The sequence below is a fragment of the Podarcis cretensis genome (assembly GCF_951804945.1).
Source record: "Podarcis cretensis genome assembly, chromosome: 18".
In the NCBI taxonomy this organism is placed as follows: Eukaryota; Metazoa; Chordata; class Lepidosauria; order Squamata; family Lacertidae; genus Podarcis; species Podarcis cretensis.
In genome coordinates this window covers 7,073,515-7,101,402 of record NC_137188.1, presented here as the reverse complement: position 1 = coordinate 7,101,402, position 27,888 = coordinate 7,073,515, and the positions used below count along the sequence as shown (strand labels likewise).

Here is a 27,888-nt window from a genome sequence, read left to right as displayed (position 1 = left end):
CCAAATGATGGAACGTTTGGCAGAAGAAATGAATTAAGTTGCATGGACTGTTTTGTTACCAAAGGATATATACAGTATGTTCTTTCACAAAAGGCTGCTGAAATAAGGAGGTGTAAAGTGTTCTCAAGGAATAGCTTGGCTACCCAGGGAAAGGAATAAGGAAGACAGCTGGTTTTCTTCCTCTCCCTGTATAGGCTGGAGATAGTGAGAGCCAATTCAGACATGATTGCTTCTATTTTGGACAATTTATGTTGGTTTATCTCTGTGCGAATGGGAGCAGCCGCCGAGACCATATAACACTGGTCCTGAAAGACCTACATTGGCTCCCAGGACGTTTCCGAGCACAATTCAAAGTGTTGGTGCTGACCTTGAAAGCCTTGAACAGCCCAGTATACCTGAAGGAGTGTTTCCACCCCCACCGTTGAACCCAGACACTGAGGTCTAGCTCTGAGGGCCTTCTGGCGATTCCATCACAGTGAGAAGTGAGGTTACAGGGAACCAGGCAGAGGGCCTTCTTGGTGGTGGCACCTGCCCTGTGGAATGCCCTCCCACCAGATGTCAAAGAGATAAACGACTACCCGACTTTTAGAAGACATCTGACGGCAGCCCTGTTTAGGGAAGTTTTTAATGTCTGATGTTTTATCATGTTTTAAATATTCTGTTGGGAGCCGCCCTGAGGGGCCGGGGAAACCCAGCCAGATGGGCGGGGTGTAAATCATTTATTATGATTATTATTATGTATATCCGATCTTTCCCTCCAAGGAGATGAGAGTACATGCATCAGCTCTCTCCACAACAACCCTGTGAGGTGGGTTAGGAGAGAGGGATTAGCCCACAGTCACCCATTGAGCTTGATGGCCTATTGAGGATTTGAACCCAAGACTGCCTCGTCCTAGTTTGACCTAGTTTGTGAAGACTGGGAGTTTAACGGCTGCACAACAAGGATGCTGTTAAAGGTAAAGGGACCCTGACCATTAGGTCCAGTCGTGACTGACTCTGGGGTTGCAGCGCTCATCTCGCTTTATTGGCCGAGGGAGCTGGCGTACAGCTTCCGGGTCATGTGGCCAGCAGGACTAAGCCGCTTCTGGCGAACCAGAGCAGCGCACCGTTTACCTTCCCGCCGGAGCGGTACCTGTTTATCTACTTGCACTTTGACGTGCTTTCGAACTGCTAGGTTGGCAGGAGCAGGGACTAAGCAACAGGAGCTCACTCCGTCGCGGGGATTCGAACCGCCAACCTTCTGATCAGCAAGTCCTAGGCTCTGTGGTTTAACCCACAGCACCACCCGCATCCCAAACATGGATGCTAAAAACCATTAAAACAGCTGTAAAAGGTTTGCCTGGATTTCTTCTTTAAATAGAAGTTTAACACTGGTTCTAGCCAAATGTAAGCCTCTCTAGAACACACATTCACTCAAGCCTGTCTTAATATGTGCAGAATTTATTTTTTATTTTGTTATGTTATGCCTTCCTGTATAATTTGCTCTCGGGGTAAATTCGCAAGCAGAACGTCCAGAGCTTCACGCCTGCCCTGTTGGGACGCCTCAAAGCAGCCCGGCGGCTCGTCGTCGTTCCTGAAACCAGAGAAATAATCTGGAAGAAGGGATCGTGGCCCCACGCAGCAGGTCACAGAGTGGGGTAGCTGGCGTCACTCGCTACGCCGCATTGATTGTGACGGCCTTTGGCAAGTCGCATGTAGCCCTTTTCACCCCACGTTTCAGACCAGCTGTGGAAAGGTAAGAAGAACAGGTGAAAGCCTCTGCAACAAATTGTTCCAGTGGGGTGATAAGTCTAACGGGAGTCTGGGTGCCGCTATGCAGATGAAGGGGTAAAGGTAAAGGGACCCCTGACCATTAGGTCCAGTTGTGGCCGACTCTGGGGTTGCGGCGCTCATCTCGCTTTATTGGCCGAGGGAGCCGGTGTCCAGCTTCCGGGTCATGTGGCCAGCATGACTAAGCAGCTTCTGGCGAACCAGAGCAGTGCATGGAAACGCCGTTTACCTTCCCGCCGGAGTGGTACCTATTTATCTACTTGCGCTTTGATGTGCTTTCGAACTGCTAGATGGGCAGGAGCAGGGACTGAGCAATGGGTGCTCACCCCGTCGCTGGGATTCGAACTGCTGACCTTCTGATCAGCAAGTCCTAGGCTCTGTGGTTTAACCCACAGCGCCACCCGCGTCCCGAGATGAAGGGGTAGGGATATGCAAATGAAGGAGGCAGGGCTACGCAAGCAAGTGGCGCTGCAACTCCCAGGAAGTTCACCACACATTTAAAGCACCACTTCAGGCCGTCAAGGCTTCCCCCAAAGGATCCTGGGAGCTGTGGGTTTTTTTAAGGGTGCTGAAGAGTTGTTAAGGAGACCCCTCGCAGAGTGACGGTTCCCGGCACCCTTTGAAAAAACTACAGTTCCCAGAATTCTCTCCACCATCATCGCATAACTTTTGGTACCAGGCCAAAGCATTTCTTGTTCATTAGGGCTTCGGGCTCTTAATTAACTACAGTGAGGGGGCGGGGAAGTATTTGATCCCCTGCTAAATTTGCCCGTTTGCCCTCTTGACGAAGAAATGGCCAGTCCATAATTTTAAAGGTAGGTTTATTGTAGCTGTGAGAGACAGAATGACAACAGGAAACCCCCCCCCCCAGAAACCCAGAAGACAAAAGTCAAGAGATTGATGTGCATTATAATGAGTGAAATACCATATTTTTTGCTCTATATGACTCACTTTTCCCCTCCTATAAAGTAAGGGGAAATGTGTATGCATCTTATGGAGCGAATGCAGGCTGCGCAGCTATCCCAGAAGCCAGAACAGCAAGAGGGATTGCCACTTTCACTGCGCAGCCATCCCTCTTGCTGTTCTGGCTTCTGAGATTCAGAATAGTTTTTTTCTTGTTTTCCTCCTCCAAAAACTAGGTGCGTCTTATGGTCTGGTGCGTCTTATAGAGCGAAAAATACGGTAAGTATTTGATCCCTTTGCAAAAGATGACTTAGTACTTGGTGGCAAAACCCTTGTTGGCAATTACAGAGGTCAGATGTTCCCTGTAGATGTTCCCACCAGGTTTGCACACATCATTAAAATTATGGACTGGTCATTTCTTCGTCAGAGGGCAAACGGGCAAAATTTAGCAGGGGATCAAATACTTTCTTTCCTCACTGTATATATGCGGTTTCCATTCATCCCGCCTTTTTAAAATACAGGGCGGTCTTTCGGATTTTTATTTGAAACCGGCAGAAAAGAACAAAAACCATGTACGGTGACGGGGGGGGGCAAGTATTTGATCTCCTGCTTAATTTGCCCGTTTGCCCTCTTGACGAAGAAATCACCAGTCCATAATATTAATGGTAGGTTTATTTATTGTAGCTGTGAGAGACAGAATAACAACAGGAAACGCCCCCCCCCCCCCAGAAACCCAGAAGACAAAAGTCTCACAGCTACAATAAACCTACCATTAAATTTATGGACTGGTCATCTCGTCAAGAGGGCAAATGGGCAAATTTAGCAGGGGATCAAATACTTACTTCCCTCACCGTATGTGTTTGTGGACACATAGTATCCATTCGGAAGGAAATCAGCCCTGAGTGCTCACTGGAAGGACAGATCCTGAAGCTGAGGCTCCAAGACTTTGGCCACCTCATGAGAAGAGAAGACTCCCTGGAAAAGACCCTGATGTTGGGAAAGATGGAGGGCACAAGGAGAAGGGGATGACAGAGGACAAGATGGTGGCACAGTGTTCATGAACCTACTAACATGAGTTTGACCAAACTGTGGGAGGCAGTGGAAGATAGGAGTGCCTGGCGTGCTCTGGTCCAGGGGGTCACGAAGAGGCGGACATGACTAAACGACTAAACGAAAACAACAACAATGTGTTTGTGGACCGGGGACTCTCCTTCGCTGCAGATTTCCAAACAGGTTTGGTGGTGGGCCATCAGCCTGAGATTCCTTAGTTGTGCTTTCCTGAATCGCAAGGGTTTGGACTGTGAAAATGCCAGCTGTCACAACGGCCGGGTTTCACACAGAGGGGAACCCCCTGGCAGCGTCACAGGGCAGCTATATGCAGCCTGTGTTCAGAGACGCAAGAACTCACTTCCCCAGAGATGAAGGATCAGAGCATCCTTCTGTGATGGAACTCCTATCTGGGGACTTCCCTGGCTTTTTTCTGGCCCACGTAGGACCAGTCTGGAAAGTTGGCCTTGGTGAAGACTTGACGGTTTCATCCCCCAAAAAGTTTTTGATTTGAGTTTCCATTGAAATGAGGCTGTGTTTTAATGTGGTATTTTAATCTTGGTTTTAAGTTGTACAGTGGTGCCCCGCAAGACGAACACTTCGCAAGACGGAAAACCCGCTAGACGAAAGGGTTTTCCGTTTTGGAGGCGCTTCGCAAAACGAATTTCCCTATGGGCTTGCTTTGCAAGACGAAAATGTCTTGCGAGTTCCTGCGGGGTTTTTCCCTTTTCCCCCCCTTTTCCTAAGCCGCTAAGCCGCTTATCAGCTGATCCGCTGATAAGCCACTTAACAGCTGATCTGCTAAAAGCCGCTAAACCGCTAATAGCGCTAATCCGCTAAGCTGTCAATGGGCTTGCTTTGCAAGACGAAAAAACCACTATACGAAGAGCCTCATGGAACGGATTAATTTCGTCTTGCGAGGCACCACTGTATTTCAATCAACTTGTTTTTTATCGGGTGTTGGCCGCCGTGAGCTGGGGAGGTTGGGGTATAAATATTTATTATTATTATCACCTGATTTGCATGCAGAAAGCCCCAGATTCGAAGGTGTACTGACATAGGACTGGGAACATCCTCTGCCTGAAGCTCAGCTGCCTGTCAGTCTGGAAAATACTGCGCTAGGTGGACAAGTGGCCATCTATTTCTGCCCTTGACTTAGAACCATAGAGGCTGAAATCCTTTGCTTTTAGGGGGAAGGTGGTAGAGATGGTAAACATGCCAGGTTCAATCCTCAGCAGAGAGCTGCGAAAGGCACCTGCCTGAAGCCTATCTGCCTGCGGACTGTCTCGCCAGAGTGGTGCATGCTCTGGTTATCTCCCGCTTGGACTACTGCAATGCGCTCTCCGTGGGGCTACCTTTGAAGGTGACTCCGAAACTACAACTAATCCAGAATGTGGCAGCTAGACTGGGGACTGGAAGTGGCCGCCAGGACCACATAACATCGGTCTTGAAAGACCTACACTGGCTCCCAGTATATTTCTGAGCACAATTCAAAGTGTTGGCACAGGAGGTACTTGCTGAATCTCTTTTGGCAGGGAGTTCCACAGGATTGGGGCGATTCTTGCTATTATCAAATGAGCCTCTCCCACCCCTGTAGTGATCGTGTTGGGATATCAGGGTTTGGGCAGTCCCTGGACCTAAGTTGTGCAGGGCTTAGTAGATTAGCCCTGAATAGGGTAACTGTGCCCCTGAAGTACCAGGAGCTCAGCCTGGGAGTCGTTTTGGACTCACAGCTGTCCATGGAGTTGCAGGTCAATTCTGTGTCCAGGGCAGTTGTCCACCATCTGGTACGCCAGCTGAGACCCTCCCTGCCCGCAGACTGTCTCGCCAGAGTGGTGCATGCTCTGGTTATCTCCTGCTTGGACTACTGCCATATGCTCTACATTGGGGCTCCTTATGACGGTGACCAAGAAACTGCAACTAATCCAGAATGCGGCAGCTAGACTGATGACCAGGAGTGGCCACTGAGACCATATAACACCAGTCCTAAAAGACCTACATTGGCTCCCAGTACGTTTCTGGGCACAATTCAAAGTGTTGGTGCTGACTTTGAAAGCCCTAACCAGCTCAGCCCAGTATACCTGAAGGAGCGTCTCCACCCCCATCATTCTGCCTGGACACTGAGGTCCAGCTCTGAGGGCCTTCTGGCGGTTCCCTCACTGTAAGAAGTGGGGTTACAGGGAACCAGGCAGAGGGCCTTCTCGGTGGTGGTGCCCGCCCTGTGGAACGCCCTCCCACCAGATGTCAAAGAGAAAAACAACTACCAGACATCTGAAGGCAGCCCTGTTTAGGGAAGCTTTTAATGTTGCATGTTTTATTGTGCTTTTAATATTCTGTTGGGAGCTGTCCAGAGTGACTGGGGAAACCCAGCCAGATGGGCGGGGGCTATAAATAAATTATTATTGTTATTGTTATTGTTATTGTTAATACAACAGACTTGAACCTGGCTCGGTAGTAAGGGGAAAGCCACTTCAGGCCACTGAGAAAAGCAACTAACAAATAAGTAAGCAAAGACCTACAGGTCCTTCTGCCAGTCAGTGTAGACCAGGCGTGGGGAAACTTTGTTCTGCCAAACATTGCTTGGCTACAACTCCACTGGCCAAGGCTTGCTGCTGGGGGTGATAAGAATTGGAGTCTGAAAATAGCTGGCAGTCCAAAGGGTTCCTTCTCCACACTTGGTGTTGATGGCATTGGGCTTGGAATCAGTGAATCAGTGGAAGGCAGATTTCTGCGTTCCTGTGACAACTAGTTTGAGCAGCAGGCGGGAGAGAAATTTTTGGACATGCCCGTCTGAGTACCTTCTGTCTTGTTGCAGTCCACAGCTGCGGTTGGAGGGCAGAGTGACGTTCCCTTAAAGGAGGAGGAATTCCAGGTGACCGAAACAGCAGGTGAGTAGCAGCGGGAGGGGCTGATGACACTACGTCGGGGGTACAGAGGGCTGCTTGGGGCGGACAAAGCCTCCAGAGCGTTCGTAGCAGGAGAAGTTAGAGGAACTCAGCACCACATGTGGTAGAAGATACCTTCCCTTTCCTTTCATTTCCAACACTCATTGGTTCTTGTCTTGTACATTTTAGCCAGTTTAAAGGTAAAGGTAAAGGGACCCCTGACCATTAGGTCCAGTGGTGGCCAACTTTGGGGTTGCGGTCTTTTAATATTCTGTTGGAAGCCACCCAGAGTGGCTGGGGAGACCCAGCCAGATGGCTGGGGTATAAATAATAAATTATTATTATTATTATTATTATTATTATTATTATTAGTTCTGGGGAGATGCTGCCGGTCAGTGTATGCAGTACTGAGTATGCTAGATGGACCAATGGTCTGGCTCGGTATCAGGAATCTTTCTATGTCCCTCATTTCCATCTTGCCTCTTTGCCCCAAAGACCTAAGTGTTACCTATGTAGTTTTCTCTCCTCTATCCTCATAGCCACCCTTTCTCACCTGTTCTTCAGGATCCAATAATCCTTAATCTTCTTATCTCCTTTGACGGTGCCATAGCCAACTGCCAACATGCCATGATTCAACATCTGTTCACAGTCCTTGTGGTGAAAGATTCCTGATGGAGGAAGAGTTGCCGGTAGTGGTAGGTGTAAAAGGTAAAAAGGGATCCCTGACCATTAGGTCCAGTCATAGACGACTCTGGGGTTGCGGCGTTCATCTCGCTTTATTGGCCAAGGGAGCCGGCGTACAGCTTCCGGGTCAAGTGGCCAGTAGGACTAAGTCACTTCTGGCGAACCAGAGCAGCGCATGGAAACACAGTTTACCTTCCCGCCAGAGCAGTACCTATTTATCTACTTGCACTTTGACGTGCTTTCGAACTGCTAGGTTTGCAGGAGCAGGGACTGAGCAACAGGAGCTCACCCTGTCGCGGGGATTTGAACGGCCGACCTTCTGATCGGCAAGTCCTAGGCTCTGTAGTTTAACCCACAGCGCCACCTGCGTCCCTAGTGGTGGGGGGACAGGGGTGCAAAACAGAGAATGACGCGAGTCCCCTCCCTGGCTCATGCTCAAGTCCCTGGAAAAAGCCCCTCTCTCCCTCATTGAGTCAAGCCGCTGCAACCAGCTCCCCTCCACGCCGGTCTCGCAGGACCAGAAGAGGTATGAAGAGAGAGGAGCAAAGAGAGACCGCAAAGAAATCTCAGATTACTTGGGGAGGAGACTTAGGGTGCCTTAAATCCTCGCAAGTTCCTCATCTGCTGGGAAGAGTTGTTGTGCTCACTAGTCCTGAGCTGTTTTGTTTTTTTGAATAAAGAGTCAACTTCACTGGCATCTTGTGAGTTATTGCTGATCTAATCCACCAGGACATTGAAGGGACAGGTTACCCAAACCTGACTGTGTAGTCACCCCAATTAGGCCCCAAAACTTCCCAAATTCTTCCTTTGAGGATTAATTAGCTAAAATGCATTAGCTTGAGCTGTATAACACAAACCAGCTGAATAAACAAAGCCTTCTCCTTTATCAGTCCTTGAAGGCGTAATAGATGGCCTTGTCAGTCCCGAGTAGAGACGGGATGGCGCATCCAACTTATCTTACCGGTTGTAACTATCCTGACCACGCTGACGCACAGACCCCGGGAATGGCGCCAGGAGTGCCAGATAAGAGTACAGAAACAATTTCTATTCATAGAATCATAGAGTTGGAAGAGACCACAAGGGCCATCGAGTCCAACCCCCTGCCAAGCAGGAAACACCATCAGAGCACTCCTGACATATGGTTGTCAAGCCTCTGCTTAAAGACCTCCAAAGAAGGAGACTCCACCACACTCCTTGGCAGCAAATTCCACTGTCAAACAGCTCTTACTGTCAGGAAGTTCTTCCTAATGTTTAGGTGGAATCTTCTTTCTTGTAGTTTGGAGCCATTGCTCCATGTCCGCTTCTCTGGAGCAGCAGAAAACAACCTTTCTCCCTCCTCTATGTGACATCCTTTTATATATTTGAACATGGCTATCATATCCCCCCTTAACCTCCTCTTCTCCAGGCTAAACATGCCCAGCTCCCTTAGCCGTTCCTCATAAGGCATCGTTTCCAGGCCTTTGACCATTTTGGTTGCCCTCCTCTAGACACGTTCCAGTTTGTCAGTGTCCTTCTTGAACTGTGGTGCCCAGAACTGGACACAGTACTCCAGGTGAGGTCTGACCAGAGCAGAATACAGTGGCACTATTACTTCCCTTGATCTAGATGCTATACTCCTATTGATGCAGCCCAGTTCAGCATCATGTTCAAGGATGCAAACTTAGGTGTACAGACTCATGAGGCTGGATTCCTGGGGAGGGGGAAAGGGGACCTAAAGAGAATATAGGCTGTATTTAACTGTTCTTTAAGTGTGCTTGCTGTGAACCAGTGACACAGTGCCTTTCCACTGCTTCGGAAAGCAGAAATAAACTCTTTCTCTGAACCAACCTCGGTGTCTCTTGACTCCCTTCATCCCTCCCGGGAGCAAAGCAGACCCAACCAATGGGAAAGGTCTGAAAGGCTACAACATAAGGATGGGAGCACAGCCTACCCTCCTATCGAAAAACGTTAACTTACCCGACTTGTAGAACATAAAGGTACTTGCGTCCACCGCGACGGAAACGGGGCCCACCTTTGCCACAGCTCGCGCCAGGGCTGTCTCGTTCTTCTTCGGGATCTTGACCCTAGAAGTGCACGTTGCTGCTCGGTCGGAGGCATTGTACCGACAGGGCCCATCCTGCCAAGACAGAGTCATTGGGGACGTGAGCTTTCGCTGAGCGTGGGCCCGTGCCCCGCGGTCGCAGAACGGCAGGTCCACATTACCTCAGCCTCGTAGGGATAGGTCCTCTCAGAGTTGATCCCCTTGTTAAGCCAGACGTACTTGAAGGCCCAGTTCATGTACCCTCCGTTGCATCCTTGGTTTCCCTGCTTCCAGGAGCAGTCGACGAGGTTCTGTTCGCTCAGCGAGACCAGCTTGCAGGTCTTCTTATAATGCAAGCCTTCCAGGGCACCGGTGGCGCTGAACGCCCAGCAAGACCCACAATCGCCCTGCAGGGGAAATGGGAAGCTACTTGATCCAGCGGTCGGGATCTGGGTTAGGGGCCATCCCTCCTGGGGTACTGTTGAAGTGTAGGTCCTGAATGGTCCTGAATGGGGTAACTGTGCCCCTGAAGGACCAAGTGTGCAGCCTGGGAGTCATTCTGGACTCACAGCTGTCCATGGAGGCACAGGTCAATTCTGTGTCTAGGGCGGCTGTCTACCAGCTTCACCTGGCACGCAGGCTAAGACCCTACCTGCCCGCCGACTGTCTTGCCAGAGTGGTGCATGCTCTGGTTACCTCCCGCTTGGACTACTGCCATGCGCTCTACGTGGGGCTACCTTTGAAGGTGACTCAGAAACTGCAATGAATCCAGAATGCGGCAGCTAGACTGGTGACTGGGAGTGGCCGCCGGAACCACATAACACCGGTCCTGAAAGATCTGCATTGGCTCCCAGTATGTTTCCAAACACAATTCAAAGTGTTGGTGCTGACCTTTAAAGCCCTAAACGGCCTCGGTCCAGTATACCTGAAGGAGCATCTCCACCCCCATTGTTCTGCCTGGACGCTGAGGTCCAGCTCCGAGGGCCTTCTGGCGGTTCCCTCATTGCGAGAAGTGAGGTTACAGGGAACCAGACAGAGGGCCTTCTCGGTAGTGGCGCCCGCCCTGTGGAAAGCCCTCCCTTCAGATGTCAAGGAAATAAGCAGTTATCCTATCTTTAAAAGACATCTGAAGGCAGCCCTGTTTATGGAAGTTTTTAATATTTAATATTCTGTATTGTTTTTAATGTGTGATTGGGAGCTGCCCAGAGTGGCTGGGGAGACTCAGCCAGATGGGCGGGGTATAAATAATAAATTATTATTATTATTATTATTATTATTATTATTATTATTATTATTATTAGGTTCCCACAAGGCAAGACACAGCAATAACAGCAAGAACCTTTATTGAACTACATAACTGGGAAACAGGGGCAAAGCAACTGCTTATATACATGCCGGGCCACTCCCACTCCCAACGTGATTGGCTGTCTAAACTTCCAAGCTGCGAATCACGACACAGAGTTCAAGGGCCAATGGCAGAGGCCCAAATCCTGAAATGTTTTGTGATTGGACATCAAGTATCGAATCAGAACACAGGAGCTCAGGCAAACACAGACCACTGAATACATAACAGCTGTAATTTTCTGGTCTCCCAGGGCGGCTGAATTATACCGCAAATTACTATTTCAGATTACTAAAGGACATTTGTGAATTTCCCAGATTCACAATTAGCTGTCCCTATTGATATTGGCTTTGCAGAACTGTTCACAACTCCTGATGGATGGATGAATAGCATTTTGTCCACTAATCAGCTGGCCATGACAGGTTAAGATCGATCTCAGTTCAGACTTTAAACATACGGCCTCAGCACATCCTCTCAGTGCCGCCACACAAGTTTTAGGGGAAGTTAGTTAAACATTCAAATGAGCTTATAGGGAACATACTACAGTTCTTTTGTAGGAAACTTAACATTATACTAGAATTGGGGAGCCACTAGGTGGCGCATCGGAAGATGGCTGACAATAACATCTCTCCGACCCACATGAGGTAATTTGGAGGCTATGATGGGGGTAATTAGCCCCTTAACCCCCCCAGGATTGTGGGGGGGGGGGATGGCCCTTGCCTGCTGTGCCCTATACCACCCCCGAATTAGTGGGGGTGGGGGCACTAGGCACAAAGCCCTCCTGTGGGATTTTCGGCACTCCTCGACGCCGTCCCCGATTCGCGCCGCTGGTTGCAATGATCTTTAAAAGAAACAATTTGGACGTGATTAATTGCACATACATCAAGGAAAAAGGGGAGTAAAGACTGCTGACAGAAGAGATCTCTGATAACAAGACAACAATAAAATACGAGAAGAACGTCAAGATACGGTAATGACTGAGGGGGGAGGGGGGGAAAAACCTGCCTCTACCTTTTTATGTGATTTAACAAGAATCCCCCTCCCCTAATGAGTCAGAAATTAAGGACTTAAGCTGTGGATTTAAGGCTGTGTGGAGATAAACTTTCGATCCAAAGCAATGTTTCAAGATGAAGCTGGAAAGCTAAGAGTTTTGGAGTGTCGCACTCAGAAAAAAAATGCCGTCGCCATTTTGTGAGGCATTGTTGGAGCTCTTGGGTCTGGGAGGAGAAAGAGAGAAATAGAGTTGTTTACATATCGTGAATCAACTCCTCGGTGGGACTTAAGAGCGACAAATGCTAAAATTTACGATGGAAAGAGTGATGTTATCTACGAAGGAGATATATGGAAACCATCTGGACTTAGTGGAGGAACGGGAAATCCACACAGGATTATTACACTTGCTATCGTCTTAAGGAGACTAACAGAAGAGATCGTAAAGGAAAAAGAGAAATTATACGAACAAGATATGATGTGGCAACACCAAGATAAGACTGGATAGAATTATGAACTTTGTTTGGACTGATTGGGACTGATTTGGACATTAACGCAGTAATAAGAAGATGATCTGAATTCCCCTTTGGATCTTGAAGTATGGGTTCCCCCAACAAAATTTAAAAATTTGGCTTTGTAATTCGGAATTTATATGATGTGATTTAATTTGATGTGATTGGCCAGTTAATAAAAATTATTTAAAAAAAAAAACAAAACATTATACTAGAATTGGTATATTAAAAGTTTTGGTCGATAGAATTATAGAAGATGCTTTGATTCCCAAGAGCACACTATTACTATTTTTTGTCTATTAACCTTTTTGTGCTCGTGCTCTCTCCAACACCAGTCTGTTCAGCAGAAAACACAGTCACCTTGGAAGTAATAAATCCATTTAAAGTGCTTGTTCTAAACAGTGGAAACTAGACATTTGTGGACACTCAGTGCTAGGCACAAAGGAAGCCCTTGCAAGACTGAGACCACCAGCTGGGAAGGCCAGCTGAGAATTAGGAATATCTAGTATTGGGGACTATACGGACCTTTGAATAACTATACGGACCTTTGTATTGCCAACAAAGGTCCGTATAGTTAAAGCCATGGTTTTCCCAGTAGTGATGTAGGGAAGTGAGAGCTGGACTATAAAGAAGTCTGATCGCTGAATAATGGATGCTTTTGAATTCTGGTGCTGGAGGAGACTCTTGAGAGTCCCATGGACTGCAAGAAGATCAAACCTCTCCATTCTGAAGGAAATCAGCCCTGAGTGCTCACTGGAAGGACAGATCCTGAAGCTGAGGCTCCAAGACTTTGGCCACCTCATGAGAAGAGAAGACTCCCTGGAAAAGACCCTGATGTTGGGAAAGATGGAGGGCACAAGGAGAAGGGGACGACAGAGGATGAGATGGTGGGACAGTGTTCTCCAAGCTACCAGCATGAGTTTGACCAAACTGCGGGAGGCAGTGGAAGACAGGGGTGCCTGGCGTGCTCTGGTCCAGGGGGTCACGAAGAGTTGGACACGACTAAGCGACTAAACAACAACAACAGTATTGGGGGGCAGGCACCACCAGCATTGCAGGATGAGGCCCTTCCTCCTCTCTCTCTGCACAAAAGCCCTGTGAGGGTAAAGCAGGCTGGGAGATAACAAGTCACCGACACATGGTAAGAGCATTTGAACCCCAGCCTCCCAGGTTGAAGTTGAACACTCCCAATTTGCTGCCAACTCACCTGGTCTTTTATGGGGGTGACATAACCTTTGGTGCGCCAATCTACATGCTTGGGTGTCTCATAGGCATCAGTATCTTCGAAAAGGACCTCGTCACCATTTTCTTCAGCTATGTCCGAACGGAAGCCGTTCAGCTTTTGGTTAAACTCTTCTCGCGTCTGGGGAAGAAAAGCAGAGTCCTCACCAAAGCTTATTCCCTCCCCTTAGAGATGCTGTTGGCTTGTGGCCTGAGCGGTGGGGGCCAGCAGTCGCTTTCTTTCTCCCAAAGAAAAGGATATGAGCGTCTTACTGGACCAAAAGCTTAACATGAGCCCACGGTGTGATGCAGCAGCAAAAAAAGCTAACAATAATAAATAATAATATTTTATTTATTTATACCCCACCCTTCCCAGTTCAGAAAACCGGGCTCAGGGCGGCTAACAACAAATTTAAAACAATTTGTGCAAAAAAGAGCATAAAATACAGTATAAAACGTGAATAACAATAAATTCAGAATTCAAAAATCAATTTAGGGAGAAAATCCATCCAATAAACATTAGATGATCACCAGCGCTAGCTGGCTGAATTACAGTGGTGCCTCGGGTTAAGTATTTAATTTGTTCCAGAGGTCCGTACTTAACCTGAAACTGTTCTTAGCCTGAAGCACCACTTTAGCTAATGGGGCCTCCTGCTGCTGCCGCGCCACTAGAGCATGATTTCTGTTCTCATCCTGAAGCAAAGTTCTTAACCCGAGGTAATATTTCTGGGTTAGTGGAGTCTGTAACTTGAAGCGTATGTAACCTGAAGCGTATGTAACCCGAGGTACCACTGTAGTCCTATTTGGGCCCGTGAGGAGACCAGGGGAAAATTAGCTGTGGGATCCCAGAGTGAGTAATCTTCATAAAAAGGGGAGAGGGAGGGAAGGAAGGGGAATAAAAGATCCGGCTACGTTCAAATTGAAAGCCAGGCAGAATAGCTCTGTCTTACAGGCCCTGTGGAAGGAAGTTAAATCCTGCAGGGCCCTGGTCTCATGGGACAGAGCATTCTACCAGGTCGGAGCCATCACTGAGAAGGCCCTGGTCCTGGTGGAGGATAATCTAACTTCCTTAGGGCCCAGGACCTCTAAACTATTCATGGACCTTAAGGTCCTCTGTGGGGCAGACCAGGAGAGGCGGTCCCGTAAATATGTAATGCTATTCTAGGCTGCATCAGCAGAAGTCTAGTGTCCAGTTCAAGGGAAGTAACAGTCCCACTCTATTGTGTGTCTTGAATACTGCATCCAATTTTGAGTGCCACAATTAAAGGATGTTGACAAGCTGGAAAGTGATTGAGGGTCTGGAAACTAAGCCTTACGGGGAGCGCTTGAAGGAGGTGGGTATGTTTAGCCTAGAAAAGAGGAGACTGGGAGGAGATATGAGCGCCAACTTCCAATATCTTAAGGGCTGTCACATGGCAGATGGAGCAAGCTTGTTTTCTCCTGCTCTGGAGGTTGGGACTCGAGCTTCAAATTACGAGAAAGAAGAAGAGAAGAAGAAGAGTTTGGATTTGATATCCCGCTGTTATGTACTGAGTCGAATAGGATCCAAACTGCAGCAGTCTGATTGGTCCTAGAACAATAGGATCCAAAAGGCAGCAGCCTGATTGGTCCTAGAACAAGAGGATTCAGAATGCAGCAGTCTGATTGGTCCTAGAACAATGCAGCAGTATGATTGGTTGGCAGGAACCACCCAATCATGCTCCAGATAGAAGTGAATCCACAACCTGATTGGCTTACAGTAGAATTCCGGAATTAGCCAATCATGTGCAGCCCATTGAGTAAATAATGTATATAAAGCAGATACTTTGAGGGGACATTCATTCATTCCTCCTCTCCACTATGAGCTGAATAAAGAGCATGAAATCACTTTGCGATTTTGAGTATATTTCACCCGCCTTTCACTCCCTTTAAGGAGTCTCAAAGCGGCTAACATTCTCCTTTCCCTTCCTCCCCCACAACAGACACCCTGTAAGGTGAGTGGGGCTGAGAGACTTCAAAGAAGTGTGACTGGCCCAAGGTCACCCAGCAGCTGCATGTGGAGGAGTGGAGACGCGAACCCGGTTCACCAGATTACGAGTCCACCGCTCTAACCACTACACCACACTGACTCTCCAAAGGAGATTCTGGCAATAATAATAATAATAATAATAATAATAATAATAATAATAAAATTTATTTATACCCCGCCCTCCCCAGCCAAGACCGGGCTCAGGGCAGCTAACACCAGATATAAAACAATTGATTGAAATACAACTTAAAATACAACATTAAAATGCAGCCTCATTGTTAAGTTGTGGGTTGACATAGCAGACGACACAGCGATTTCTCCAAGTAGCTCTTTATTTTGTAAGCTGGAATAGAACTGACTGCAAACAGCTCAGCCGGCCTGCTTTTATAGGCAGCCGGCTGTCAACATTGTAGCAACAAGAGCCCAGAGTTCCCGCCTAAAATAACTGACGTGGACCTGAGTGAAAACTATCTACAGACCTGAGTGAAAACTATATACAGTATCCCCCTGCTGGCCCAGGGTGAAACTTCACTACATAACACTCATTTCAGCAGAAACTCAAAAACTTTTTAGGGGATGAAAACATCAAGTCTTCACCAAGGCTAACTATCCAGGCTGGTCCTACATGGGCCAGAAGAAAGCCAGGGAAGTCCCCAAGTAGGAGTTCCAACACAGAAGGAAAAAGTAGAAAAGAAAGAGGGGGAGGGAGTCAAGTCAATTCCAAGCCAAAGGCCAGGCGGAACAGCTCTGTCTTACGAGCCCTGCGGAAAGAAATCAGATCCTGTAGGGCTAAACAAGGCTCAACATCAGGAAGAATGTCAAGAAGACAGGAAGAGCTTTTTGACAGTGGAACGGTCTCCCTTGGGAGGTGGTGGACTCTCCTTCCGTGGAAGATTTTAAGCAGAGGTTGGGTGGCCATCGGTCATGGGTGCATTGGTTGAGATTACTGCATTGCAGGGGGGTTGGAATAGATGACTCAGGGGGTCCTTTGCACCTCTACAACTCTATGATTCTATGCATGGAAAGAGGATGCTATTGCCCTTCCCCAAGGAGGACCTTGACCACAGCAATAAACAACCCATCTGGAATTAATGCAGAAAAGTCTGCCCAATGTATGGACTGTTGTGTTCCGAAGGCAAAGGAAGGATTTGGACCCTAATTAATAAAATACACAGGAGCCTTTACCAGCAAGACTCTGGGAGGACTGCCAATAATAATCTGTCACACCCTGGCCCAGGTCCCTTTTACAGTGGTACCCCGCAAGACGAATGCCTCGCAAGAAGAAAAACTCGCTAGACGAAAGAGTTTTCTGTCTTTTGAGGTGCTTTGCAAGACGAATTTCCCTATGGTCTTGCGAGTTTTTTCCCTCCCCCCCCCCTTTTTCTAAGCCGCTAAGCCGCTAATAGTGCTAATCCGCTAAACCGCTGATAGGGGTGCGTCGCAAGACGAAAAAACCGCAAGACGAAGAGACTCGTGGAATGAATTAATTTCGTCTTGCGAGGCACCACTGTATTAACAAAAGAACTTATAGCATAGCGCTTGTAGGAACCAATCAGATTTCCTCTGAGCATTTAAAAAAAAACCTACCACGTGGGTACAAAGTTAGATCAGAGAAATCCTTTTGAAATCCTTTTAACTACAAAGACTACTTTGAGCATGCATACATGTCCAGGCGCGGGTGGCGCTGTGGGTTAAACCACAGAGCCTAGGACTTGCCGATCAGAAGGTCAGCGGTTCGAATCCCCGCAATGATGGGGTGAGCTCCCGTTGCTCAGTCCCTGCTCCTGCCAACCTAGCAGTCTGAAAGCACATCAAAGTGCAAGTAGATAAATAGGTACCGCTCCGGCGGGAAGGTAAACGGCGTTTCCGTGCGCTGCTCTGGTTCGCCAGAAGCGGCTTAGTCATGCTGGCCACATGACCCGGAAGCTGAACGCCGGCTCCCTCGGCCAGTAAAGTGAGATGAGCGCCACAACCCCAGAGTCGGTAACAACTGGACCTAATGGTCAGGGGTCCCTTTACGTTTACTTTACATGTCCAGGTAAATAAAACAGGAATCAAGGAGGAATGCGGAATGCATTTAGCAAATCCCAGAAGTCATAAACAGGAAAGGAAGGATGGCAATGAAAGATAGTATTTACTATCTCCTTGTGAACTTTCTTCCTGGCCCTTAAGATCTACCTAAAGATTAACAAAATCTACATCAAGTTACCTACTATCTTTATGGCTCAGGATGCCTGGTGAAGTAACCAGTCTGTGTTTTTAGAATGCTTATATGTGCCTGTCAGGCAGAGAAAGAAAATGGCAGAGCTTTGTGGGATTCGATCAGAAATCATGTCAAATGATTGACACAATGGCTTGCTCCATATTTTCATAATTCCTCATAGCAATCCCACCTGACCACGTACCAAGTCACCAAGGTGATTCATGCCAAGCTCATAGGTGTGCATCCCCCGGGAAGCCTCTAAGTTGTGCTCTTCAATCATCTGTAGATTCTTCTCCCACACAGCCCTCCGGAAAAGTTCTTCCTCCTGCAAGGAACCCGATAAAGAGTTTGGACTCACTCGCTGGATCATCACCTCGTCGTGGCGAGTGGGCTTGCCAAAATCCAGCATTGCCTTTGAAGATGGGTGCCTGGCCTGATCTGGAAAAGGAAAAGTGGAGAGATCCCTTTATGCAGGGATCAAATGACTTTTGGAATATGAATTTGAGCCAGGAGGAGATTGGAGCTTCGGGGGCCTTTGGACTTGGAAGAACTGTGAAACAAGGTTTGGAATACTTTATGGGCCCTAGCTTTAATTATGGAAACCTGGCAGACTTGTCAAGAAGGAATATAAACATCGTTGGGTTGGAGCCCCCCCGAGATCTGCTTTTTAGCACCAAAGATTATCAAGAAGATCGGCAGAAGGGAAATGAAGAAGAGTTAAGAGCCTCGGATATCAGATCTCCAGGTTGATGGACACTGGGAGGTTGATGGAACTGACGGCAGGGGCCGGGACCGGGGAGGGGAGACGGTGGAAAGAAATTGGGAATTTAAAGTGTATATATGGAGATTTTAAATTTTTTTTTTAATGAGAAATGGAAAAATCGTGGAATGAAATTTTTATGACCCTAGGGGAAATGTCTTAAGAGATTAAGTTCAATATATTAGTTTCAATGAGAAATAAGATTAAATAAAGTAAAAATGGATGATTAATTGGTGAAAGAAGAGAATGTTAAATTACAGTATATTAAGATAAATTATTAGGATAAAAACAAAGAGGAAGGATTTGCTGAAATATCTAACTGAACCAGAATACAAAGAGGGGAGGTGTGAGGAGGTCAAGGAAATAAGTTAAAGAAAGAAAGTCATGTAAAGGTTTGATTTGTTCTTTTTTTTTCTTGATTCTATGCATCTTTTTGTTGTTGTTGTTTCTTGTCTGCTTTCCATTTTTTATCTTTTTTCTTTGAAGTGACTTGTTTTTTTAATTGGGTGTTTTTCTGTTGTTATTTTTTTATTATTTATGTAACCTTTAAAATTTTAATAAAAATCTTTAAAATAAAAATCCAGCATTGCCTGAGCTCTGCGAGCGCAGTTTTCTCCCGATTGAAATTCAGAGTGTTTGAGGACCCGGGACATTTGCAGGGAAACCAAAATGCTTGTTTGCAAAGCTGTTGCACTACCAACTTTACTGTATGCTTGTGAAACATGGGCCGCTTATAAACGCCATCTCCAACTCCTCGAAAAGTTCCATCAACGGTGTCTCTGAAAATTTTTACATGTCACTTGGGAAGACAGGCGAACAAATGTCAGTGTACTGGAAGAAGCAAAGATCACCCGTGTCGAAGCAATGATTCTTCAACATCAACTTCGTTGGACTGGTCATGTTGTGCGGATGCCTGACGATCGTCTTCCAAAGCAACTACAGTGGTACCTCAGATTATTAAGTACTTAATTCGTTCCGGAGGTCCGTACTTAACCTGAAACTGTTCTTAACCTGAAGCACCACTTTAGCTAATGAGGCCTCCTGCTGCCGTCGCGCCGCTGGATCCCGATTTCTGTTCTCATCCTGAAGCAAAGTTCTTAACCTGAAGCACTATTTCTGGGTTAGCGGAGTCTGTAACCTGAAGCGTATGTAACCTGAGGTACCACTGTACTCTATTCCGAACTTAAAAATGGAAAGCGTAATGCTGGTGGTCAACAAAAGAGGTTTAAAGACTGTCTCAAGGCAAATATTTAAAAATGTAGCATAAACACCAGCAACTGGGAAACATTTGCCTGCAAGTGCTCCAGTTGGAGAACAGCCTTTCCCAAAGGTGTCGTGGGCTTTGAAGACACTCGAACTCAGGACGCAAGGGAGAAACGTGCTAAGAGGAAGGCATGCTTGGCAAACCCTCACCATGATCAACTCCCACCCAGAAACGTACATCCCACTGTGGAAGGACGTGGGGATCCAAAATTACGGACTCATGGAAGACAATCTTACTCAGCTACGAGGGATCGCCAAACAAGAAAGAAAGAGTTTGGAATCGATATGGCCCTTGAATTCTCCCCTCCTCTCAAGAAGTAGTGTTAGTAGCAGAGATGGAGGGGGAATTTGACGCACTTTAATGAGGAAACTGGCTCATTTGCACTTCTCGAATTGAGATGTGAACCGAAACTCTGCTGTCCTGCAAAATTTCCACTTCCCTGAATTTCGGCAATGCAGCTCTCCAAACAGCCGGCGTGTACAGAAATAGACTCATTCGAGAAAAGCGGGCGTAAACATGCATGATTCAACCTTTGGAAGACACCTGAAGGCAGCCCTCGATAGGGATGGATTTTTTAACGTTTAATGTATATGTGTGTGTGTGTTGGAAGCCACCCAGAGTGGCTGGGGCAACCCAGTCTGATGGGCAGAGTATAAATAAAATAACTATTATTATTATTATTATTATTATTATTATTACAGTCGCACCTCGGGTTACATACGCTTCGCGTTACATACGCTTCAGGTTACACACTCCACTAAGCCAGAAATAGTGCTTCAGGTTAAGAACTTTGCTTCAGGATGAGAACAGAAATCTTGCTCTGGCGGCGCGGCAGCAGCAGGAGGCCCCATTAGCTAAAGTGGTGCTTCAGGTTAAGAATAGTTTCAGGTTAAGTACAAACCTCCGGAACGAATTAAGTACTTAAGTACCCATCGTTCTGCCCGGACGCTGAGATCCAGTGCCGAGGGCCTTCTGGTGGTTCCCTCATTGCGAGAAGCAAAGCTACAGGGAACCAGGCAGAGGGCCTTCTCGGTGGTGGCGCCCGCCCTGTGGAACGCCCTCCCACCAGATGTCAAAGAGATAAACAACTACCTGACATTCAGAAGAATGTTCAGGGAAGTTTTTAATGTGTGATTTTACTGTATTTTTGGTTTCTGTGGAAGCCGCCCAGAGTGGCTGGGGAAACCCAGTCAGATGGGCGGGGTACAAATAAATTATTATTATTATTATTATTATTATTATTATTATTATTATTATTAACCAGAGGTACCACTGTAGTATTATTATTATTATTAACCAGAGGTACCACTGTAGTATTATTATTATTATTATTATTATTATTATTATTATTATTATCCCTATATTCATTGGATAAATGTTGGAATGTATGCAAGTTGGTGGCTGGTTCTACTTCCTGATATGTGCAGTCTGAAGAAATATTTTCTTCCCTGGGGTTAAGCCTTACCGAGTTACTTTTGAGTAGACCTCTATCAGATTGTGACTTCTACAGAGCCGGAAAAGTATTTTCCTATGCCAATACAGAGAGCTGCTTTCCCCTTGTGTCTTGTTCTACCTCTCTTTTAAATCACAAGGTGGTGAAGGTCCTGTGTGAGTGTCTGGAGGCAGTTGGAGGATGGATGGCGGCTAATGGATTGTGGTTGAATCCTGACAAGGAAGGAGTACTGTTTTGGGGGGACAGGAGGCGGGCAGGTGTGGAGGATCCCCTGGTCCTGAATGGGGTCACTGTGCCCCTGAAGGACCAGGTGCGCAGCCTGGGAGTAATTTTGGACTCACAGCTGTCCATGGAGGGACAGGTCAATTCTGTGTCCAGGGCAGCTGTTTACCAGCTCCATCTGGTACGTAGGCTGAGACCCTATCTGCCTGCGGACTGTCTCACCAGAGTGGTGCATGCTCTAGTTATCTCCCACTTGGACTACTGCCATGAGCTCTACGTGGAGCTACCTTTGAAGGTGACCCGGAAACTTCAACTAATCCAGAATGCGGCAGCTAGACTGGGGACTGACAGTGGCCGCCGAGACCATATAACACCGGTCATCAGTGGCGTAGCGTGGGTTGTCAGCACCCGGGGCAAGGCAAGTAATTTGCGCCCCCAACCCGTGGATTTGCGCCCCCTAACCCGTGGATTTGCGCCCCCTAACCCTAACCCCCAGATGTTGCGCCTGGTGAGGCCGGCCCCCCCTGCACCCCCCACGCTACGCCACTGCCGGTCATGAAAGATCTACATTGGCTCCCAGTACGTTTCCGGGCACAGTATATCTGAAGGAGTGTCTCCACCCCAGTCCACCCCCACAATGAGGTCCAGCTCCGAGAGCCTTCTGGCGGTTTCCTCCCTGCGAGAAGTGAAGTTACAGGGAACCAGGCAGAGGGCCTTCTCGGTGGTGGCACCCTCCCTGTGGAATGCCCTCCCATCAGATGTCAAGGAAACAAACAACTATCTGATGTTTAGAAGGCATCTGAAGGCAGCCCTGTTTAGGGAAGCTTTAAATATTTGTTGAATCATTGTATTTTAATATTCTGCTTGAAGCCGCACAGAGTGGCTGGGGAAACCCAGCCACATGGGCAGGGTATAAATAACAAATTCTTCCCCTTCCCCTTCTTCTTCTTCTCTGGAATGGCACTCTGCACATGCTTGGGGGCACACGAATTCCCAAGGTGCTGGAATTTCAGAAGCGCGAGGACACGGCCTGTCTTAGTCATGCCAGAGAAAACTCACCTCGCTGTATTCTTTAGAATGGGCTCTCTTCCAGTCTCCCCAGGCTTTGTCCAGGGTCGGATCCTGCACTGCGCCGACAGTCCTCAGCAGGACCAGTCCGGTCAGTGCCATCGCCGAGATCGGAAGCATGTTTTTTACCTAGGAAAGCAATGGCCAGAGTCATAAGCAGTTGTGCCAAGTTAGAAGATTGGCAGTGCCAGATTTAGGGCAGTGGGGGCCGTTCTTCTACACTGGTCACTGAGCCAAGAGGGTGCAAAATAGCAATAATAATATAGCCATATGTGGTGGACCTGTAAAAGGGTAAAAGAATATTGGGAAATAAAGGGAAGTTTTCCTTCTGCACATAATTGTTGCATTATGGGGAAGCATTGCTTCTTTTCTCTTGCATTCTGGGAAGTCTTGCTTGTCCTGCTTCTGCACACACCGTACAGACCCGTTCCAAACACCAAGACATTCCTTCCTTGCTCAGTTCATCTTAAGTTCATGATGACCTGTTCTCCATGCATAGCTGACCACATCTATAGAACTTGATTATTATATTCTTTCATGTTATGATCAATCATTAGTAATTGTTTTATGCTATATCAACCTTAGGACGCAGGTGGCGCTGTGGGTTAAAGCCTCAAGCAGTTCGAAAGCACCCCCGGGTGCAAGTAGATAAATAGGGACCGCTTACCAGCGGGAAGGTAAACGGCGTTTCCGTGTGCAGCTCTGGCTCGCCAGATGCAGCGATGTCACGCTGGCCACGTGACCCGGAAGTGTCTCCGGACAGCGCTGGCCCCTGGCCTCTTAAGTGAGATGGGCGCACAACCCCAGAGTCTGTCAAGACTGGCCCGTACGGGCAGGGGTACCTTTACCTTTACTTATATCAACCTTAAGGGACGCAGGTGGCGCTGTGGGTTAAAGCCTCAGCACCTAGGACTTGCCGATCGAAAGGTCGGCGGTTCGAATCCCTGCGGCGGGGTGCGCTCCCGCTGCTCGGTCCCAGCGCCTGCCAACCTAGCAGTTCGAAAGCACCTCCGGGTGCAAGTAGATAAATAGGGACCGCTTACCAGCGGGAAGGTAAACGGCGTTTCCGTGTGCGGCTCTGGCTCGCCAGAGCAGCGATGTCACGCTGGCCACGTGACCCGGAAGTGTCTCCGGACAGCGCTGGCCCCCGGCCTCTTAAGTGAGATGGGCGCACAACCCCAGAGTCTGTCAAGACTGGCCCGTACGGGCAGGGGTACCTTTACCTTTACTTTATATCAACCTTTAGTTATAATTTAATTAGGAGGTTTCATGCCTGTCTGGTTCCAACCTCGTTTCCCAGCCTTTAATCTATCGGTGATTAATGTTCACATGTAATTCCCACCTCTCACATGTAATTCCTGCCTTGTATTTACGTTAACCAATCAGCAATGAGTTTCATTGTGTTTGTATCAACCAATCAGCCACAAGCATACCTGTGGCAATTTTTGTAATATTCAATAAAAGAGAGCTCCCAGGGTTTCCCCGGCAGACGCCTCTCACATGACACCTACTACTTGTCTGTCGTGATTTTCATTCCTACAGGGAAACAATTCATAACGAACTGGGGAAAAAAAGGTTTAAATGTACTTCCCCCCAAAAAGCAGAGTTCTTTTTGGGGTGAATAACTCAGACAGAAATTCCCAGGTGTCAAAAAAGGTTATTTACATATGCCACTACTGCGGCCCGTGTTTTGTTAGCCCAAAAATGGAAAACGAGCGAGGTCCCAACCAAAGAAGAATGGCAACTGAAACTGATTGAATATGCACAGCTTGCGGACCTAACAGATATAGAATAAGAGAACAAGAAGAACATACATTTGGAGAAGATTGGAAAACGTTTATTAAATATATGGGGGGGGGCGCTGTGTTTGTTTGAAAACGTGGGTATCATTAAGATAAATTCAACAGTGTAAATAAGTGTGGATGGATGTAATAATGGAATACTGAATGGTTTAGTTTATGTAAAATACGCAGGGGTTTATGTTGTGCAAAATGAACCATGGAAAGAGAGGAAGGGAAGTCATGGAAAACTTAAGGATGTAAAAATGAGTACTTCAAATTGTAAAACAGAAAATTTTATAAATATATATATATATATGTATATGTATGTATTGTACTCCCCTAAATCCACCTCTGTAAGTTTCCATGTACATGAGCCCAGACTTTCTCAGTCACAGAAGAAAAAGCAATGCTTTTCTGTTTGCTTTTAAGCTTAAATGTCCCTTTTATGCATTGTCTAGGAATAACAATGCTTTTTTTAATTTTAAAAAACCCACTATATTTATACAGGTACCTACTGAGAAGATCCGTTTAAAAAAGCAAATATACCGAAATGAAATGAAAATAAGAAATATTTTTGGAGGAAATTTTGTACTCCCTTCGGGGCATCCTATTACCAGAGTCTGTCCCTGCCATTGGTCCATTGAGCTCAGCACTGTCTGCACTGGCAGGCAGAAGCTCTCCAGGAGATGGCAGCGAGGACTGAACCAGCGGATGCTCTGTCGCTGAGCTATGGCCTGTCCGTATCCCCATGGCGAACTTTTAGCTATTGTGCTTCTGCGGCAGCTTTCCCCAAATTCCCAATGCTGGTTCCCACTGGACTAGGGATCTGTGCCAGTAAAATTAAGGCAAACTTCTGGCAACATCAGTAGCAGAACCTCTCTAGAACCATCCTTGCCATGTTCAGTACAGTGGTACCTTGGGTTCTCGAATGCCTTGGTTCCCAAACGCTGAAAACCTGGAAGTGTTCCAGTTTTTGAACGTTTTTCAGAAGCCGAACATCTGATGCAGCTGTCGGCTATTGTTTCCAGGGTGCGTGCACCAATTAGAAGCTGCACCTTGGTTTTTGAACATTTCAGAAGTCAAATGGACTTCCAGAATGGATTAAGTTTGGCGCTTTTGTTTCTGCTATTTATTTTGCTTTTTGGTTTTCAAGGCTTTTTCGGTTAATTTGTTTTTGCGACTCTGTGGATGATAATTTTTATTTAAAAACAACAACAAAGCAGGAGATTCAGGGCTGCATTAATTGCAAATCTATCCTCTCTAGACAGCATCTTAAAAAGTAGAGACATCACCTTGCCAACAAAGGTCCATATAGTAAAAGCTATGGTTTTCCCAGTAGTGATGTATGGAAGTGAGAGCTGGACCATAAAGAAGGCTGATCACCAAAGAATGGATGCTTTTGACTTATGGTGCTGGAGGAGACTCTTGAGAGTCCCATGGACTGCAAGAAGATCAAACCTCTCCATTCTGAAGGAAATCAGCCCTGAGTGCTCACTGGAAGGACAGATCCTGAAGCTGAGGCTCCAAGACTTTGGCCACCTCATGAGAAGAGAAGACTCCCTGGAAAAGACCCTGATGTTGGGAAAGATGGAGGGCACAAGGAGAAGGGGACGACAGAGGACGAGATGGTGGGACAGTGTTCTCGAATCTACAAACATGAGTCTGACCAAACTGCGGGAGGCAGTGGAAGACAGGAGGGCCTGGCGTGCTCTGGTCCATGGGGTCACGAAGAGTCGGACACGACTAAACAACAACATCCTAACTTCACAGCACTGTTTTGCAGGGAAAGATGATAATTGGCTGTGTTAAGGTCGAAGCAGACAGTAGATGTTAGTCTTCAGACAGAGCCTAAAGGTATGCATGGCATTCTGATCCAACCCCCGCCCTCCCCCCAAATTACTTTGGCCCCCCGCACACAAATCTTACCTCTCTCTCCACTGAAGGATTTAAAGAAAGCTTCTTGTTTGAACCTCCTCGTGCTTCTCCATGAAAGAGGAAGACGAAAATGCAGGGGCCGCCTTTTATAAAGAGGCAAATGACATATCTATTGGAGTCCACATCCCAACCCCCCAAAAAAACCTCAACATCTTGGGGATGAAACGGCGAGACTTTGTCACAAGAAGAAAAGTCGCCAGCGGAAAGGTTGGGACGCTGGGCTCAGCAAACTTAAAACTCTACAACTTGCACATTTTCGTTTCTAAGAAAAACGAAAGGGGGAAGTTTTGCGTTGCCCTAGCAGTCTAAAAGAAAACATGTTTGCCGCGTGGGCAATGCAGCTGGTGAAATCTCTCTGACGGTCACTGGGGTTTTCATGGCCCAGTACACCTGCTTCCCCTTCCCGGTCCCAGCACATCAGCTAGAGAACTGCCTTCCTCTTCTTGTTGTCGTTGGCACCTGTCTGTCTCGAGAGACGATGGGGTGCATTTGGTCCATCTAGTTCAGCATTGTGCTTGAGGAGTCTCTTGAGAGTCCCATGGACTGCAAGATCAAACCTCTCCATTCTGAAGGAAATCAGCCCTGAGTGCTCACTGGAAGGACAGATTGTGAAGCTGAGGCTCCAGTACTTTGGCCACCTCATGAGAAGAGAAGACTCCCTGGAGAAGACCCTGATGTTGGGAAAGATGGAGGGCACAAGGAGAAGGGGACGACATACGACGAGATGGTGGGACAGTGTTCTCAAAGCTACCAGCATGAGTTTGACCAAGCTGCGGGAGGCAGTGGAAGACAGGAGTGCCTGGCGTGCTCTGGTCCAGGGGGTCACGAAGCGTTGGACACGACTAAGTGACTAAACAACAACAACAACAGTTCAGCATTTTTTAAAAAATAATATTTATTAAGAGTTTAAAGATTACAAAAAGAAAGAAAAAGAATTAAACAAATCAATATAATACAATACAAAAACAGAAATAAAAACACTACATAAAACATTGAATTGACAAAACAAAACAAGAACAATTAAAAACACTTCCAATATTTTCAAGCTTATCTTTCATTCACTTGTTTCAGCGACCTCCTCACGCCTCCCTTTTTGTATTCCACTTCAATTAACTGTTTCAGCAATTCCTTTCCATCTTCCTCTGTTTTCTGTCCTGTAATTAATCTTAACATATTCTAACCTTGTTTTTTCCCTTTAATACATTAACAATCTATCTGTACCTAGTTCCTTATAACATTTCTGCCAAAGCCATATAACTTCATTCCATCATTTTTCTAACATTCATTAATTTTGCAGTATTTCCGTAAATAATCTTTAAACTTTTTCCAGTCTTCATCCACCGACTCTTCTCCCTGGTCTCGGATTCTGCCAGTCATTTCCGCCAATTCCATATAGTCCATCAACTTCATCTGGCATTCTTCCCGGGTGGGTAGATCTTGTGTCTTCCAATACTTCGCGATGAGTATTCTTGCTGCTGTTGTTGCATACTAAACAACAACAACAGTTCAGCATTGTCCACACTGAGCGGCTGCGATGGCTCTCTGGGGTTTCAGGAAAGCTTCTCTCCCAGCCCTTACCAGGTGACAGGAGCGAGCTAGCCGTACACCGAACGAGAGTTAGCTTCTTATAATCAACAACAGGATCTGCATAGCAGTGTCAGACCTAATGAGCTCAGCAACTCATCTTCAGCAAATTATTGCCTCCATGAAGCAGTTGCTGAGATGGAAGGTTTCTCCAGAGTTTCCCCCAAGCAATCTGAGACAGTGCCTGCTTGAAGCTAACTTCTCTGCCCTTTTCATGCCTCTCCTGGTTCTAGGAG

General features: G+C 47.0%; 2 protein-coding genes and 1 long non-coding RNA gene across 3 annotated transcripts in view; 2 read left to right on the top strand and 1 right to left on the bottom strand.

Annotated features, from left to right (window-relative positions):
* TNFAIP8L1 (TNF alpha induced protein 8 like 1) overlaps positions 1 to 27,888 on the top strand; it is a 150,628-nt gene that overhangs the window by 34,628 nt on the left and 88,112 nt on the right. The window lies entirely within an intron of this gene.
* The window catches only part of LOC307207309, a 249,617-nt gene that overhangs the window by 155,783 nt on the left and 65,946 nt on the right, over positions 1 to 27,888 (top strand). Inside the window, exon 2 of the long non-coding RNA XR_013834631.1 lies at positions 6,536 to 6,797. This is a non-coding gene — a long non-coding RNA (uncharacterized lncRNA). The remainder of the gene's footprint in view (positions 1 to 6,535; positions 6,798 to 27,888) is intronic.
* On the bottom strand, positions 1,425 to 26,184 carry LOC307207200 (procathepsin L-like). The gene is made up of 8 exons (XM_079960997.1): positions 26,060 to 26,184; positions 22,344 to 22,481; positions 17,788 to 17,910; positions 13,361 to 13,516; positions 9,492 to 9,716; positions 9,246 to 9,405; positions 7,159 to 7,273; positions 1,425 to 1,725 (listed from the first exon to the last, which is right to left on the bottom strand). The coding sequence occupies exons 2-8, from the start codon at positions 22,470 to 22,472 to the stop codon at positions 1,626 to 1,628; spliced, it is 1,008 nt and encodes a 335-aa protein (XP_079817123.1). The 5' UTR covers positions 22,473 to 22,481; positions 26,060 to 26,184; the 3' UTR covers positions 1,425 to 1,625.